The sequence below is a fragment of the Protopterus annectens genome, chromosome 7.part0, assembly GCF_019279795.1.
Source record: "Protopterus annectens isolate FY-2018-M chromosome 7.part0, PAN1.0, whole genome shotgun sequence".
NCBI lineage: Eukaryota > Metazoa > Chordata > Ceratodontiformes > Protopteridae > Protopterus > Protopterus annectens.
Genome location: NC_056739.1, coordinates 765,996,170 through 766,014,097, shown reverse-complemented (window position 1 = coordinate 766,014,097; position 17,928 = coordinate 765,996,170). Strand labels below are relative to the sequence as shown.

The window sequence follows — 17,928 nt, the reverse complement described above, 5'->3', positions numbered from 1 at the left end:
ATGACTCCTTATGGGGTAATCACTGTGAATGCAATTAAAACACTCATCACATAAGTACAGTATTATCTGAAGACCAATTTAGCTAGCATAATTAATGTCAGTTTCCACAATTCTAAAAATTAGCCTTATATCCAGTAATGAGCTGATGGCTACATAAGGAACCAAGCCGTACACAGTCATATGGAAAGTTGTTTTCACAGGGAATTTTGCTTAGCAAAATAAATGCTGAGGACAAAAGGATACAAACATAGTAACTGTTAGCTCTTCACAGAATGACAAAGACGTACATGCTGCCCTACTGCCTTTGAGTGAGCCAGGGCACGTTGCAGCTGTAAGTGAAAACAGAGATCCCCTCTGCAGTTTGTCACACTGCTCATTCTACAGGGATTTCCATACTGTCTTGCTTCTCTTAAGGCGATGCTGCAACCTGGAGTTTATAGTTCATCAAAGAGAAGATGATGCACTTTATATGTGCTGAAACATCTTAGTGATCCATCACATCTGAACAGGTATGGTGTCTAGATCTACAATGGGTGTCAGAATACAAACCAGTAAATTAGCAGTAAGGCTTCATCATAAGCAGACACCCACACAATTCCTGCTTCTTTGCATTTGTTTCTAAGTGATAGCTCCTGAAGTGTTGTTGCATGCAAAATCAAGTAAGCAACAGACAACACTCATAATATACACATCATACATGCATATTTACCTTCTTGGACACATTCATACAAAATGAATACATAAATGCATACACCTAATACACAAACATGAACATGAATAGATAAAATATTTGTCCTTTTGGACATTTTCTAGTTTTACCTGACTGAATGCTGCTATGAATAGAAATTCACACAATAAAACACTTTTTGAAATGTAAGCAGAAAATTGAATATATAGCTTAAATACTTTATTCTATGACAAACATCCATATTATGCAATAATTAAAATGCATTTTAAAATGAGTAGTAACAAAACAAGAATAAAAATCAAATTGATTCAAAAACAGTCCTAAGCACATCAAATAAATGTTTTGTTCTGCTCTCATTAGATTCATAACTGTATAAAATTCAGTTGCTGCTTGACTACTCAGTTCCTATTGATATATAGTTGATCCATGGATATTAACCATGTAATCGCACTGCTCTCCGTGATTTATCTTTCCCTGATTTCATATTTTCTGCTGTATGGAAAAGGCCAGTTAGGATGCCATTGTCTGGTTCCAGAGGTACAAGGTTTCTATCATGATGGGACACTAACTCTTGGAGGAACATTTCCAGTACATGTTGATGTTCTAGCAGCAGATGCCTCCTTCAATGAAATCCCGTCTCCTATTATCTGCACATCGTAAGTACTCTTAAGAAAACTTAAACTTAAGTGAATTCCAAAAAGAAACTTGTAACCCCTTTCTCTTATCTGAAATGTCTTAAGTAAATGTGCAAACCTGGAGAAGTTGCTCTGGCATGAAAGGGACGTTCCAGTGAAAATAAACTTCTTTAGATTACAAATAGCTGTTACAACATTAATGAGGTAACCTTGAATAGAGCCTATATTCTGATGCAGTGAAGTCAAATTGTTTGAATCTTCAATGGCCATCTGCAAAAGCAACAAACTGCTCCACAAATTGCTTACATTAATTCATTGTTGAGGAAATAAACCTCTTAGATTGAAAATATGATGTTACATAGTACTATTAGTGCAGTTCAAAAAATGTGAAACATCTTTAATCACTGGTGAATACTTTTCATTTATTAATTATTAGTAATTTAGTTAAGTTCTAAGTAGCACATATAATATTTTTTACAGCTATTCAGAAACCCAAACATAAATGCCAAGTCATCAGTAAATAAATTTTAAATCTTAGACAAAGAGAAGACAGGATGGATGAGTGCAAGCATATGTACACACTTATGTCTTGGATTTTTTAATACCTATTTTTCTCTTGCAAATGGCACAGTGATGTATGTGGTAGAAATACCTGTGGGCACTTCTTTGTGTGTTTCTATCTCTAAATTAATGGGCAGCCAGTCAGACTTCTAGCATATTAAAATCTACTTTATTACTGCTTAGTATTGTATTATTATATAATCAAGTGGAAAACCACTAGCTACAGATGCTACTTTCAGGTATAACCAACCTGAACAAGGTGATTTGTTAATTACTGAATCATACATTTTACTGCTGAAGCTGACCAAAATAAAATTTACACCTGCTGAACCATGTTACTGCAAAGAATCAGTGCACACAAATGGCAAGTAATGAGCTTAAACATATAGAAAACGTGCAAAGAAGGAAAAAGTTCAATATGCACTAACCTAGTGACACAAGCAAAGGAGAACAGTATTACTGGAACTGAATTCATCCTCAAGTCTTAGTATATACCTTCAGGAGGCCCTGTTTTTCACAAAATCTCACCAAGACGACACTGATATATAGACTGTATTTTATATAGCATATATATTGGACAGAAGTAAATAAAGAAATCAAAAAGACAGCTGGGTGCACAAGACCCAGGATAAAAAGTGCCCAATCCTGGTAGGTGCACTGGTGCCAGGACTGGAAAAAATGACAGTGTAGAATCTTCAAGACATGGAAACATTTCTACAATGTGACTAAGCCAGGCCTAGTGGGAAGATGGCCTGCCTGTTGTAGAAGGAAGTTGCATTCCACAAAATTCACAAAAACTGATAGGCCAAAAAAGAGCCATACAGACAATACAGTGGACTATTTAGGATAATAAAGAAATTATATACTGTTACTTTTATGTAAGAAGTACAGAATTTCCAGATAGAAGATATACAAAAAGATTAAGAGAGAAACTATAGGAAAGAAAAATATTTTCACAAGAACGACTGTCAGAAGCTTCAAATGCAAATTTTTGTTCTGTAATACAAGGGATCCATGAAAAACACAATATAGACTAAGAAACATTGGGCTGTTTGGAAAAAGAAGAAACTGAGGAAGTAAAAAAATGTAAAGAAAAAATCTAGGGACTTTTGGAAGGTGCAAAAAGAAATATGGACATGAGGATCAAAGAGAGATCTGATATGGTATAATATTTATGCAAAGGAGAAAACCAAATTAATCAACAAAAAAAGACAGCCCCAAAGATATTTGAAGAGAAATGTAGTCAAAGGCATCCAGATATATAAACTTTCACAATAAAAAAATAAGATCAAAAAGAAGGAATGTAGACCAGAAGATTAGTTAACTAGAATTAAAAAATAAATAAATAAAAGCTGAAGTTATGGAATACTTGCGAAATGAAGGATTTAGGGTAGAAAGCCTAACACAGGTTATATCACAGCATGATTGAACAATGAGTCTCCAAAGTAAGGAGAAACAGGAGGAGCAGGAGGCATCTGAAGAAGAAATTTAGACATGGCAAAGAAAAAGAGATTTAATATGGTGCAATATTTATGCAAAGGAGAAAGCAAAACTAATCAACACAAAAAGAGCAGCACTAAAATATTTGAAGAGAAATATGGGCAAAGGTATCTGGAAATGAAAAATTTTACAATACAAAAATAAATACACAAAGAGGAAAAGTAAAAAATAGGATTAGTAATGGAGAAGTAACGGAAATAGTAACTGAGGTTATAGATTACCTGTGAAGTGAAGGATTTAGTACAGAAAATTAAAATCAGATAACATTGCAGCAGAATAGAGTAATTGCCACTCAAATTAAGGAGAAGCCAGTGGGGCAGAAGATACTTTGGAGCCTTCCACAGGAAACCAGTACAAATGTTCATTTGGAGTTGGACAGCAAGAGAAGAAACAGGGAACTGTGGTAACTCTGACACAGTCAATGTTGTGGAGTGGTAGGCCAGTGAGTTCCCATATGAAAGAACAACTGATGACAGGATAAAACTGAAGAGAATGTGGCATGGGAAGATGCTTTGGAACTTTCTATAGAATGTCCTCAGGAAATGGAGAATGAAGAATGTGCCCTCAGTTTAGAAGAAAATGATCTAAGAGAAGAGTTGCTTGATTTAATAAAGATGGACAGATATATTAAGATCAATAAAAGAACTATACTACAGAAGGTCAATAAAACCCAAAAAGTTAGAAGTTTGATAAAACAAATGAACACAGTAATTAGGACTGTCCATAGAGATTCATGTGAAATAAGTACGATATATTACTGTGCAGCTAAATTAACAACAGGTAAAGTCTTACCACAAGAACACATAGCAGTAAGGGTAAGGAAGGGATGAAATCAAATGTCATCATGGAATTATCAAAAAGAAGAAACTATAAAGCAATTAAAACAAGAAGCGTCACTGTTAGAAGAGTATAGAATAGAGAACAGATCAACAAAAATGTTGTACTGCTGTAAAGTTTTTTCACATTTTTTTAATGTAATTTCATTTTGAATGTTGGAGCTTATCTCCCCGGGCCTCTACTGAAAATGGACATATATCCAGCTATACTAGCCCGGTCAACAAATGTAAAATAAAATAAATAAATAAAAATAAAATAAATAAATAAAAATACTCAGAAAGATAGACGTGATAAAAGCAACACAGTATTATAGCAGACCAAGCTCTGTCAAGCACTATTGCAAATAGTAAACTAAAAATAGCACAAGCAGAAAAACTTAGAAGATATGCAGATAAATATAAAGGAAAAGTACAAAATAAGCAATTTATTAATGACCCCAAAATTTTTTATAGAGAATTGGGAAATAAGGCAAAAAGAATTGAAACAACACCAAAAAAGAAATGTATAAGATACACCCTACAATGATTGATTACATTACAGCAATCTTGAAACAGTGGCAAACCACTTTTCAGTTAAGCCATGATAAAGGGCAAATTATTATTCCAGGGATAAAAATCCAAAGGGGGATATTCCAAGGTGATTCTCTGTCACTGCTGCTCTTTTGTCTTGCCCTTAACCCATTAAGTTGTTTGCTTAACAGTTTAGGTCAAGGTCACAGCTACAATTTGGCTCCCAGAAAACAACAAAGGGTAAAGACTTCTCATCTTCTTTTTGTAGATGATTTAAAACTATATAGCTCATCAGAAAAACTGAAAGCACAACTGCAAGTGGTCAAAACTTTTTCAGGTGATATAAGAATGTCATTTGGTCTTAATAAATGTGCAACCTTTAAAGCAGGAAAGCTGTAGCACCAAGAAAATATCAGTTTGGGACAAGAATGTGATATAAAAGAACTTGAGAAAGGGGGAGTATATAAATATTTGGGAACTGGTGAAGGATTAACAATAAAACATGAGCAAATGCAAATAAACCTTAGTAAGGAATATTTTAGCAGACTTAAATTAATACTGAAAGCAGCATTGACATATAGGAACAAAGTCTAAGCTATAAACCGATTTGCTCTTCCTGTCCTAACTTACAGTTTTGGAGTGATTGACTGGTCCCAAAAAAGTGCTGGATTGATTGGACAGGAAAACAAGAAAGATGCTTCATGGTCATCAAATGATTTATAAAAATCATTGTATGTCAAGATTATATATTCCCTGCTCTGAAGGAGGTGCGGCCTTATTACATGTATGGATCTGCAATCATGGAGTTGCATAAAAGATGACTTCCCTGCTTAGTTTAGCAGGAGCATATCAGCATCAATCAGGAATGGAAATCAAACCAGAATTAGATAAAAATCAGGCAGCAACTGAATGTGTCAAAAAACAAAAAAAAGAATATAATGTGAAGGATCAGATGAGAAGGCAAGAATTGTGGAAAATGCACAAATATAGTTGCAAGTATAGAAAACTCTTGGAATGATTTCATGTTGATCAGGATCAAATGCAAGAATGGTTAAGGATAGGTGACTTTTAAACCAAAAGATGAAAGGTTAATATTGGTGGCCCAAGATAGTAGACTACATACACATTGGTTTACAAAGTCCATTGAAAATGTGGGCGAAACAGACAAATGTAGGTTTTGTAAAACAGAATTGGAAACAGTCGCACATCTTGTTGCTCGTGATATACTAACAGCAGAAGGACTGTATAATGAAAGGCATAATAATGTGGCAGGCGTGTTTCATTGGGAATTGTTCAAACATTATGGTATTGAAGTGGCTAAAAAACACTAGAAACATGAGTCACAAAGCATTATAGAAAATGATAACATTTATATCACATGGGATCACCCATTACCAACAGTTCAAAAAATAGGTGCGAGAAAACCAGATATAGTGATCAATGAAAAGACAAAAAAAGTAGCATTGATCACTGAAATTATTACACCTAACGACTACAGTGTCTTATGTACACAGAGACACAAAGTCATAAAATACCTGGATTTGCAAGCAGAAATGAGGGCAACATGGAAGAAGGATACCCAAACAGTTCCAGTAGTAGTAGGAGCTACAGATCTTATAAAAATAATTTACTAAGATATAAGAATAAGATAATATAATTAATAATTATTATTATTGTTAATAATTAATTATATAATTATAAGAATGTACTTAGATATGTTACCGACACATGTAACTCCATATGAAATGCAGGAGGAGTCATTACTGGGCACATTATAGGTGCTGAGAAAAATACTTCTGGCTAACATCAAAGATTGAAACAGTACTAATTTCATGAACTTTAATCATACTGTGACTTAGGAATGGGGTCCATTTCCGTCATGGTAATACAAACCCAAAAGACTTGAAGCAATTAAAAAAGGGTAGACAGCCTACATACACAGCTGGTGATCCAGATCCATGCCTAATCTTGGATATAATAATGCACATTTAGCATGTTAATATACCAAAACAGTCATTCATATAATAAGAGTCCAGCCCTTTCTTAAAATTTCTAAACTAGTGCTTGATTTACTCTAATTTGGTAGTTTTATTCCATACGTCAGCTGGTCTCTCAGAGAACCAGTTAGTAGACTTCCCATTCCTATATAATCTTCTGCATAGTCTGATGCTTCTGTTCTACCCTTTGATAATCCCAAACATTCCCAAAGATAGTTTGTTTAAATGTCCTATATACCTGAATAATGTCTCCTCTTAAATATCTGTATGAGTTACTGTACAATTTCAGATATTTTAATCTTTCAAAATAGGTTAAACGTTTTCATCCCTGAATGCCCTTAGTACATTTACTCTGTAATCTTCCCAGTTTAATCGTGCTACTTTTTATGGGCCTAATGTAATTTACAAACAATTTCATCATTTATGATTTCCTAGAATTTATAAATCTTTTTTGCAACCTATTTATAACTATCATTAACCAACTGGTTAATATAATCAGAAACACTCAAAGCTAGACCTACCCATATACCTGCTAGGTCTTAAAGGAATCTCCAGTTTCAGGCACCATGTGCTATAATACATATTCACTGTTTAATCTGTGTTTCCCAAATCTCATATGCTTAGGTTTTGATATATTTATTGGCATGTTATTCTGCTGTGACCAGCTGGTCAGATTACTCGATTTCTTTAAAAGACATACCATGTCCATAACAGATGTAATCACTTTTTCCATTTTCAAGTGAACTGGATTCAGACTATAGAACACCTCAGATGAAAAAAACTAAACAAGTATGGGCCCAAGGCAGAACCCTGCAGGGCACGCTAACTGTAGTCTAGAATTTCAACTGTCCAGTTGCTGTATACTTGCTATGTCCTATTTGTAAGACATGCAGCTATCTTGATTATTAGTATTACATTAATAGCTACTTGTTCTAATTTATTGATTAACTTTTTATGTATGACCCTATCAAAGGCTGAAGCTACATGTATTCGAAAATTACATCACCACATACTTTAAATTTATAGTATTTATATTATTCTAGCACATCATGCTAAAGATAGTTGTAGACATATTTTTCAACAGATACATGCTGATATGTAGTTTCTGTCAAATCTTTCCAATTCTGACAATAATTCATCCAAATAATCTTCTTCATTATTCTTCCACAATAAAGCAGACTTATGGGTCTATATGAGTCTGTGTTTGTGCCATTCCCCCTGCTCTTAAAAGGAGCTTTATTAAGTTTTAAGTTGTTTTCAGTCCTGATAAATTTCTCCATACCTAACGAATATCAGATGTAATGGTACTGTAAGTTCATGCTGAAGTGTTCCTAGGTCAGTTACTAATTATGTCTCCTCCATGTACTTTATTAGGGTCCAGTTTGCTTTGCAGATTTTTAGGGTAGTCTTACTTAATTTCAGTATTTGACATTACCAAGATATTACCTTCACCTCTGGACAGCTAAACTGTTTTACATAAGATTTTCAAAATATATCTACAGCAGCACAGTTTGGGGTGGCACAGCTGTGCAGCAGATAGCGTTGTTGCATCACAGCAAGAGGTTTTCCAGTTTGATACATGGCTGGGGTCCCTTCTGTGCAGAATCTGCATGTCCTCCCTGTATTTGTGTGGGTTTTGTCCAAGTGCTCTGGTTTCCACCCACATTCCAAAAACATGCAGTAATAAATTGGCCATAGGTGTGTGTGCGTGTGTGTTTATGGTATGAAAGTATAGCCATGGCAGGGTAGCCACCCAGCAGTGTGAACCTTGGCTCTAGATGGTTGTCACTGTTAAAGTGGCACCCTAACCTCATGTGTAAAAATGGGAAAAAGAGATTGTGTATGGATGAATAGATAGATAGATGGATGGATCTACAGTTTCTTGTGTTTGGGAATACATTTTAGATTCTATACACGGTTACTGTTTGTATGTCTTTACTTTAACCACATCCCATATATCTATAAAAGGGTTCCCTATTACACTCGATATCCTTATATAAATTTTCCTCAGTTTTTTCTGATCTTCTGTCACACCATAATCTATCTTTCCAGTTTATTAAGTTACATTTTGACCTCATTTCACTTTCCTATGTTTCTTTTCTTAATTATGTATCTCGTACTGTGGAACTATATCCTCCTGACCTTATGTGCTAGATGCAGTACTTCTCAGATTCATTCTGCCATCTTGCCACTCCAACTAGGATTACATAGTGACTGTTTGGCTTCCATATAGCCTGTTATTAATCTTCTGTGCATTTCAGTATGGCATAATTATCTAGCAGTAATTTTACCTTTATAACCCCATGATCACTACACATCAAAGATAGTAAAATTTTACATGAAGTAACAAAAAATATCCATTATCTTCTGGTCCCTGGTAGGTATATTTACAATCAACAACAGCTGTTTCTGTATATATATTGTGAATTATACTTTTAAGGGCCTATTCACATCCTGTATTTTTGCTCCTGGAAGGCATAACAGTGTTTGCTGTTCATTATACTATGCAAATGAAACAATCATTTCTTTAATAATTGAATCTTCAATTACTGATACATATTTTCTGATTTGATCCGAAGAATCTAAGTAATGTCTATTATTTCAAATGTTACTTAAAAAATCTACATCACCATTAGTCTTATTAATCTCACTGTTTTCACTTCCTGCTTCATTTACAGTTATCATCTGTCTTCACGCTTCTGCAGCCTGAGCCTTGCTGTGAACCTCATTTTTTCTCCTTTTTTAACAGTAATATCCTTCAATCTTTCTGTATTCAATGCAGATTCCTACCATTTAGCCTGACCCTTGCCTTTTTTCTACCTTTACTGTGAGAGGAATAACATCATTCTCTGCAGCCTGAATGCATTGTGATTGAACAATGTTATTATTGCCTGTAATATGGTTATTACATAGCAATGTGGTGTCCTTTTCATTAGTAAATTTTTGCTTAGCATTACATGGCAGAGTTGAAGATGTTAAGATTTGCACTGGGTGTGACGAGGATGGACAGGATTACGAATAAGTGTATTAGAGGGTCAGCCCAGGTTGGAAGGTTTGGAGACAAAGCCAGAGAGGCAAGATTAAGTTGGTTTGGACATGTACTGAGGTGGGATGCAGAGTATATTGGGAAAAAGATGCTAAGGATGAAGCTGCCAGGTAACAGGAAAAGAGGAAGGCCTAAGATAAGGTTCATGGATGTGGTGAGAGAGGACATGCAGGTGGTTGGTGTGACAGAGCAAGATGCAGAGGACAGGAAGAAATGTTAACAGTTGATCTGCTGTGGCGACCCCTGACGGGAGCAGCCAAACGAAGAAGATTATATATATATATATATATATATATATATATATATATATATATATATATATAGTTCCCTATCAGAAGCCTGAAACACTATAAGCCTGAAAATCAAAATCCTGAAACCAAAAGCCTGAAAATTCAAAATCCCGAAAACCCAAAATCCTGAAACTCAAAATCCTGAAAACACAAATAATGCTAATATGTCACTATAAAGACACTAATATCTACCAACTGACCCTGACCCTAACCCTAACCCTAAGGTCCGTCACTATCGCACACTCACCTGACCCACACCCTAACCCTAACTCACTTAAACCGCCCCTAACCCCAATATTTGTCACTATTGCATACATGCCTAACTCACTTAAACCGCCCCTAACCCTAACATAAAACCAACCGCACACTTACCTGAACCCAACGCATGACCTAACACCACAGGGCTAACAATAGCAAAGCCACAATGACGTCAGTATGTCCATTTTGTGTTTTCAGGATTTTGAGTTGTGACCTTCTCGTTCTTTTTTTAATGCTCTAAACTGTCATCTATAGTATCAGGTTTAAGAAAGGTTGAGTGATGTCTAATGGCAGAGGACACTTCCCTTCCTCTACTAAATGTGTCCAGTTTGCACTTTTCCAATTCATTTCATCAGCCCAGGCTTTACTATATGTAACAGCAGTTTTCCAAGTTGTGCCAACTGTACAACTACAATCATCCTCAACAAGTCAAGATTTGCTATCAGTAATTCAATAGTAAACAAAATCCTTCAGTCTTTTGATATGAGGAACATAATCTCTAATGTTATCATGTGATATGTATGTATATATATATATATATATATATATATATATATATATGTGTGTGTGTGTGTGTGTATATATATATATATATATATATATATATATATATATATATATATATATATATGTGTGTGTGTGTGTGTGTGTGTGTGTGTGTATATATATATATATATATATATATATATATATATGTGTGTGTGTGTATATACATACACACACACACAAACCCACATACAAACATATACACACACATACAGACAGACACACACACACACACAGACACACAGAATTTATTATATAGTACAAAACATCAGTGCTTTAGTGCTTTAGCAAGTCATTGTTGGCATACTTATTTAATGAATCCATTCTCAATGATAATACCTAATTCAACAATCATGGATTTCACAGAAATGAGAACTAATAAATTGTCAGTATGAGGCTATCATACAAACAATATTCAAATCAATACTAAATGAAGTGCACTGAGCTAACCTTGTGCAAAGTGAAATACTTCATAAAACAGTTATTCTGACCCATCATGCCAGTCATGCATACCCCACTCAGACATGGTTCAAGGTAGGACTAACTACGCTAGTGTGCATCTCTACAGTCAATCTCTTTTTACCAACAAATAGTCAAAATCAGAGCAAAAAAAATAAAATAGAAATTAAATAAAGTTTCTCCTAATAAACAGTTGTGCAGGAAAGTACAAAAACAACAAGGTATGGTTTGAAATAAGGTCTAGCGTGTCCTGTCTACAATTTGTACCACGTTAGGTCCCACATGAGGGTAGACTCTTCCTGGCCACAGTACATCCCTTTTTTCCCCCAAAAATAGTAAAAGTGAGTGGTAAAAAATAAAATATAAATTAAATAAAGCTTTTCATATGAAATAGTTACAGAGAGAAGTGCAAAACAACACAAGATGGCTCAAAAATAAGATTTGTAGTGTTGCCTTTAATCTGTACAAAGTAATAATTAGCTAGGCCATTTGGGAGGGTAAAATATGCTTGCCTGCATTCTGTTCCTTTATTTATACCAACAAGCAGCAAAAATGGAAAGTGGAAAGAAAAATATAAATCAAAAGAAGCCTCTTCTGTCAAACAGTTAAGCAGGAAAGCACTAAACAACATGGGATGGCTTTTGATAAGGTATGGATTGTGTGGGGAGGTAGATTGTGCTGGTAGAGCCAATACAATGCAATACAGTACATGGGGATCACTATTCAGTTCTCCTTCTCATGCAGAGCTGGGTGTTAAGTCACAGGTGGAAATGGGTGAAAGCATATCTGGTCAGGTGTTAAGCCACACATGGAAGTGGGTGAAACCACATCTGGCAGTGTGTTAAGATACAGGTAGACATGGGTGAAATCATATCTGGTAGGGTGTTAAATTACAGGTGGAAATGGGTGAGATCATATCTGAAAGGATGTTAAGTTACAAGTGGAAATTGGTGAAACCACATATGACAGGGTGTTAAGTCACAAATGGAAGTGGGAGAAACCACATCTGGTAGGGTAAGTCACACTTGGAAGTGGGTGAAACCACATCTGGCACCCTCCACTTTTGAAACCACATCTGGCACCCTCCACTTTATTACATATTACAGGAAGCTAGATATCAGGCACACAAAACCAATATATATTGCATGTGTGTCAGTCCTATATAAAACCCAGAAGAAAGTGCCAAAGACCACTGACGTAAAGGATAAATCACATCTAGGAAGGTGATAGGATCCTGGTATACAAAGATTGATATGCACATATGAGCTAGGTAAAGGGATAGGAGGACAGATGTCAGTACATCCAAAGAGCAGCAAAAGATGAAAATAAATTTGCATTTAATTAATACTTAGCATCATTTTATCATTATTAACATATTTTGCTACAATTTTGTATCCCCTTATTGAACAGCTTTAGACTATTACTTTATAAATGAGTACAGTCTGATGCTTCATATAAAAGTGAAACAGCACTTACACCCTGAAGTGTCATAAAAGCTACTGCCATATTTATATTTTTTTCATGACATTTTTGTGTAATTTTTATGGGAATGATTTATAGTTTCAGCTTCGAGGCATATCACTGGGTTCAAAGCATGGTGTTTGTTATCAAAGTGATTAATGAAAATCCTGCTCTTCTACCAAACCTCACCCTGGGATTCAGGATTTATGACACCTGCCAGACAGTGGCAAGGACACTTCATGGCACTCTGTGGATGCTGACCGGTGAGGATGTACCTGTCCCAAACTACCACTGTCATGGACACACTGTGTCATCATTAGCAGCCATCATTGGAGATTCTTCTTCTTCCTGTACAGTACCAATGGCACAGCTACTTGGGCTCTACCGACATCCTCAGGTGAGACAGCAGTTATATAATTGGGAGTCACATTTATTGCAAACAGTAAAATAACATGATACTGCATAATCTGGATGAAAAAGCTGTTTGTTTGACCTTATAGCAAAGAAAGCTGACAAATATAACTGTATTTGATTCTTCATGTCAGGATCAGCTATGTTGACATAGCTCACAGTGCAGTTCTTTGCCTTACTATATTAGACATGCAACTACATTACAATATGTACTTTCTAAAAGGTGAACATCAGTTCTTAAATTGCTCTTTAATAAACATTATAATCAATACTTGTTTTAAGGAACAATATTTTCCGACTGGTAGGTTCTTACTTCTAATCATGTTCTTACAGCAGCACAAACCGACAACTGGGATTAATCCAAATCTCCATAGCTAATCAGAACACATATCACACTGCAAAAATCCTGTCAGCAATCTTTATTTCTCTCCCAATGAGTCCCTGTGTCACTTCATCTGTCAGCATTTGCCACTTCTAAACAGACCCAATTCAGTCACTAATTTTCATGGCTAATGGCTTCTCAGCTGCATAACTCATAAATCTGAGTGGTGACTTCCAAATGTTTAGTAACTCATGAATTTGAGTGGTGACTTCTAGATGTATAGTGCAGTTAATTAATTATGATTTCAAGCTAGCACTTCATTTCCTGTTGGCAGGAAGTTAGAAATAAACTTCGCCAATCAAATAAGCATCCCACTTGTATAAGAATAGTTATGTGTAAAATGTTTTCAGTCTAAGGGAACGCATCATACCCTACCATAAACAAAGTTTTGTTTCTGAATCCTACAATATTACTACCTGCTGGACTGACATTAACCCCATGCTGATAATTTTCTACTTACCACACATACTTAAATACTTATCAAATGGGTGACTTATATAATGAAACTGAATACAAAGAGATGCAATGCATTCTTAGACTGGGAGCTGACAAAGCCCAGGATTAAATGATGTTTTCGCTTTAAAACCAGCTCTAGCAAAAAGCAGGGTAAACTATTGATTTTCATTGGCTGTGTTGTACTATATTAGATACAATGTTTTTACTAGTGTTTTATCGTCTGATGAAGGGATTTACCCGAAAGCGCTTATGATACTGCTTTTATTGTTTTAATAAAGTGAAGTTGCTTGATACACAGAGTGGTAGTACTTGCCTTACTTTTGGATTTACTGTTTAAAGTTTGCTGTATTAACCAGAGAAGTGCTGCTCTTATTTTATATGGAAATGCTGCTATAATAACAACAAGTTTGCTATATTAGCTAAAGAAAGTTTGCCTAATAAAATAACTAATGCTGTATAAAAGGATGACTGAGGTAAGCCCAGTCGGTGCTGTTTTCCCTTATGGAGGGGTCTGATATCCAGAGCAGGAGTTTTGAAAGAAAGACAGCAGAATGATAAAAGGCCTAGAAGAGGACACCTGTAGAACCCTAGAAATTGTTCCTGTTAATAACCCAGAAAAAAAGACATGTATCTAGTGTACACAACACTGTCATGCTACAAGACTTTTGTTTTGGGAAAAACTTGCATTTTTATGTTCTTCTGCAACAAACCATGTATATGTGTTTTTTTTACAATGGTGGTCTCTGTTGCCTTTATTATTCACCTACTTTGAGACTATAAGATCATGTCCTTAGATTTCTTGCTTGAGTCTCTATTGATATTCTTTCTGCAGATTCCTCTCACTGGTATATATGAGTGTGTCTTCAACTGTTTATAAAATGTATGCCATTTCATGCTATTTAGGTTATACCTGGTCCAGTCATGTCTATAATATTTATTTCATAATTCAGTTCACCTATGCTGGCATGTATATGTAATGTATTACTCTTGTTATAAATACTTTGTTAATGGAGCTTTTCTTTCCAGGCCTCCACTGAAAATGGGCCATTTCAGCTCAGTCGGACTTTCCCGGTAAATACATGTAAATATAAATAAATAAATAAATGTCGCTTTAATTAGTTATTAAATGCAACACAAAAAGAAGTCGGAAGAGATCCCAGTCAGAGACCATTTGACATTTGTGGAAAGGAAAAGGAGCCCAGATCAATGAATCTAGGGAGAGAAAATCTACTACTGTTAGAAAGACCAAGGGGAAGATGCTAGAAATTATTCTTGCTAGAATAATCTAGACAGAGAGAGAGAGCAAAAGAGAATTCTTTTTTTTTCAGTAATAAAAAGATGGCCTCAAATTATTTGCTGCAAATTTAATTAAACCACAACACTTTATTTTTTTTGGAAAAAACGGACTTATTTGCATTCATATATAACAAACAACATTATTTTTATAAAAGCTGGTGGTCTTAGTTACATAAATCACACACATTAGTGGACTGCAGTAGGCAGTTTTGGCATCAGTTATTAATGCCAATAACCTGACACATATTATTGCCAATATGAGTGTTATTTCATTAAAGACAAATAGAGACAGAAGGAGAAATTCCTGTACTGTGCTGGGAATTTTTTGTTTGTGAAGTTTTATGTGAATTCCTGTACCAAAATGACCACAGTAGAGCAGTTATTACAGACCATCACGGTTGCATCTTGCAAATAGTTGCTGTAGTGAAGGCAATGGCTCCTCCAAGAGCAGTGCCACCATTAAAGCAACTTACCTGAGAGGAGGGGGATCTAGAGAGTTCCAGAGTCTGAGAAAGTGCTGCTGGAGCAAACATTTCAACAGGTTTGCAGTGCCAGTCCTAAGTTTATTCAGCAGAAGTGCATGCATTTACTTTCAAATATTCTTGTCATGTCAACAAATGCATATCCAGTGAGAAGAGTGTAGATGGCACTTGGGTCAAAGTACAATCTGTCATTGTTCAAAAGGCATTTCAGGATCCATGCCATTGATCACATACACGACTAGTCTACAGAGTTTATTTTATATACTGCAGAGAGTCATAGGCTAAAAATAGACCTAAAATCCTTGCATTCTTTAGCTTTGGAGATCGTTGATAAAGGGAGAATGATAAAACATTTGTGGGACTTTAAGAAAATTCCTGAGGTTAAGTAAAGGTTATAGATCCTTTTTGACCTCTTTAACTGTAATTTGTTTATAAAATAGAAGGAAAGAAATTGGGAAGTGAAAGGATATAGCTGTGGGTCATTTACTAAATTAGTTAAGTGCTGTGAGATGGACTGATTTGAGAAATTATTTATTACACTTTCAATGGCTTTGTGCAGGAAGTGGCTGTATTTTCTAGCAAAGTTTAAGCTGTCATTGATAGTTGTGCCAGATAAGGGGTGAAATGAATCAGTAATGGGATTTGTAAGCTGCACCATTTCCTTCCAAAACTGCCTAGGGAAGGAAGTGGGTGAGTTTTGTTTTATTCTGAGGAATGTGGCTTTTTTGCCATTCCCAATAAACTAGCAAATCTCCCCACCCTGCATCTCCTTACTAATGCATACTAAAAATAACCCGAGACCTGTCCCTGCCCCAGCCACTAACCCTACAACTTATCTTACAAAAAACATTTCAGTAAAGCTACCACTACAAAAGGCATTCAGACACACACCACAAACATCGGCAACAGCCACAATGACAGTGATAAGGCAGAAGACATTTCCTTATGGGATACCTCAAAAGCATATCAGTATGGGTAGATATTAGCCTGGCACAAAAATAAATGCATGAGATAAAGAAATACTAGTTATACAACAGCAATAAATGCAGCTAAACTCAAGAGAATCAAAAGAGAAAAATATTTATTGGCATGGCAAATGCTTTAAATAAAAATACCAGCAAATAATGGATCATAAAATATAGATAATACTGGCATAAATCCAAATTAATTCCATACAGTTACACTAAGAAGATTACATAAACTGGAAAATTGGACTAAATCAATTAATACTTTTATTCAAGCCCTTAAGTATTTTAGAAATAAAAAGAAAACATGAAATAGAATACATATTATTTGAGTCTGAAATGCATTTTGGGCAATTTGATATAAGTTTAACCACATCAGTAAATAGGCCAATATAGAATAAGACTGCAATAATAATTTTATTGATACATTTATTTAAAATGTGTTTAGTGAGTAGAACACTGAATACAAGTGACTAATTTCATCTCATCCTGGGAATACAAAGAAAGTGAGAATTGCATTTAGTAAGAGATAGAAAGAGTACAATGAACATACACATTTGTAAAATATCATTATCAGCTAACAAAACATAAATAATGCATACCATTGTAAAATGCCGTATTTACAATAAATTAAGGCAAGTTTCATTTAGAAAGTGAAGTGATTTTGTACTAACTACAGTTGTGAAAAAGAGAGAATAGTAGACTGGAGTGAAAGATGTGTAGAGTTTGAGAGTAGTTGGAAACAGAAGTTATGTTAAATAAAATTTTATGTGAGTGAGAAGAATAGATCAGTGCAACAGAATCTGCCAAATGTGGGTAAGTAAAAGTGTCAGTAGTAGGAGAAGGAGATACAGAAAGAGTGCTGTAGCTCAGGTAATAGGTGACAGGGTTCTAAGAGAAGATAAGAGGAAGTACACCTTTAGTTATGGCCTACATTAGTAACACAAAGTCCCTTTTACTCGGGGGACTCCTTTCCCAGAATTTTAGACCAAATAGAGAGAAGCAGTGATATGTTTAAGGGTATTTTATCTTAGAAGGGTTGCAGTGTGGGGTGTAGTGGTTAGGGCTTCTGAGTCTGGAAGAGAAAGATTGTCATAGGTTCATAGGTGTGTACTAGGCTAATGGTTCTGGAGCCTAGCCCATAGGATT

The 17,928-nt window shown here is 35.2% G+C and overlaps 1 protein-coding gene across 1 annotated transcript in view; it reads left to right on the top strand.

Moving 5' to 3' along the window:
* The first annotated feature begins 12,875 nt into the window (after nt 1–12,875).
* The window catches only part of LOC122806091 (extracellular calcium-sensing receptor-like), a 431,112-nt gene continuing 426,059 nt past the window's right edge, over nt 12,876–17,928 (top strand). Inside the window, exon 1 of the mRNA XM_044076329.1 lies at nt 12,876–13,184. Within this exon, the coding sequence (XP_043932264.1) occupies nt 12,876–13,184 (309 nt within the window). The remainder of the gene's footprint in view (nt 13,185–17,928) is intronic.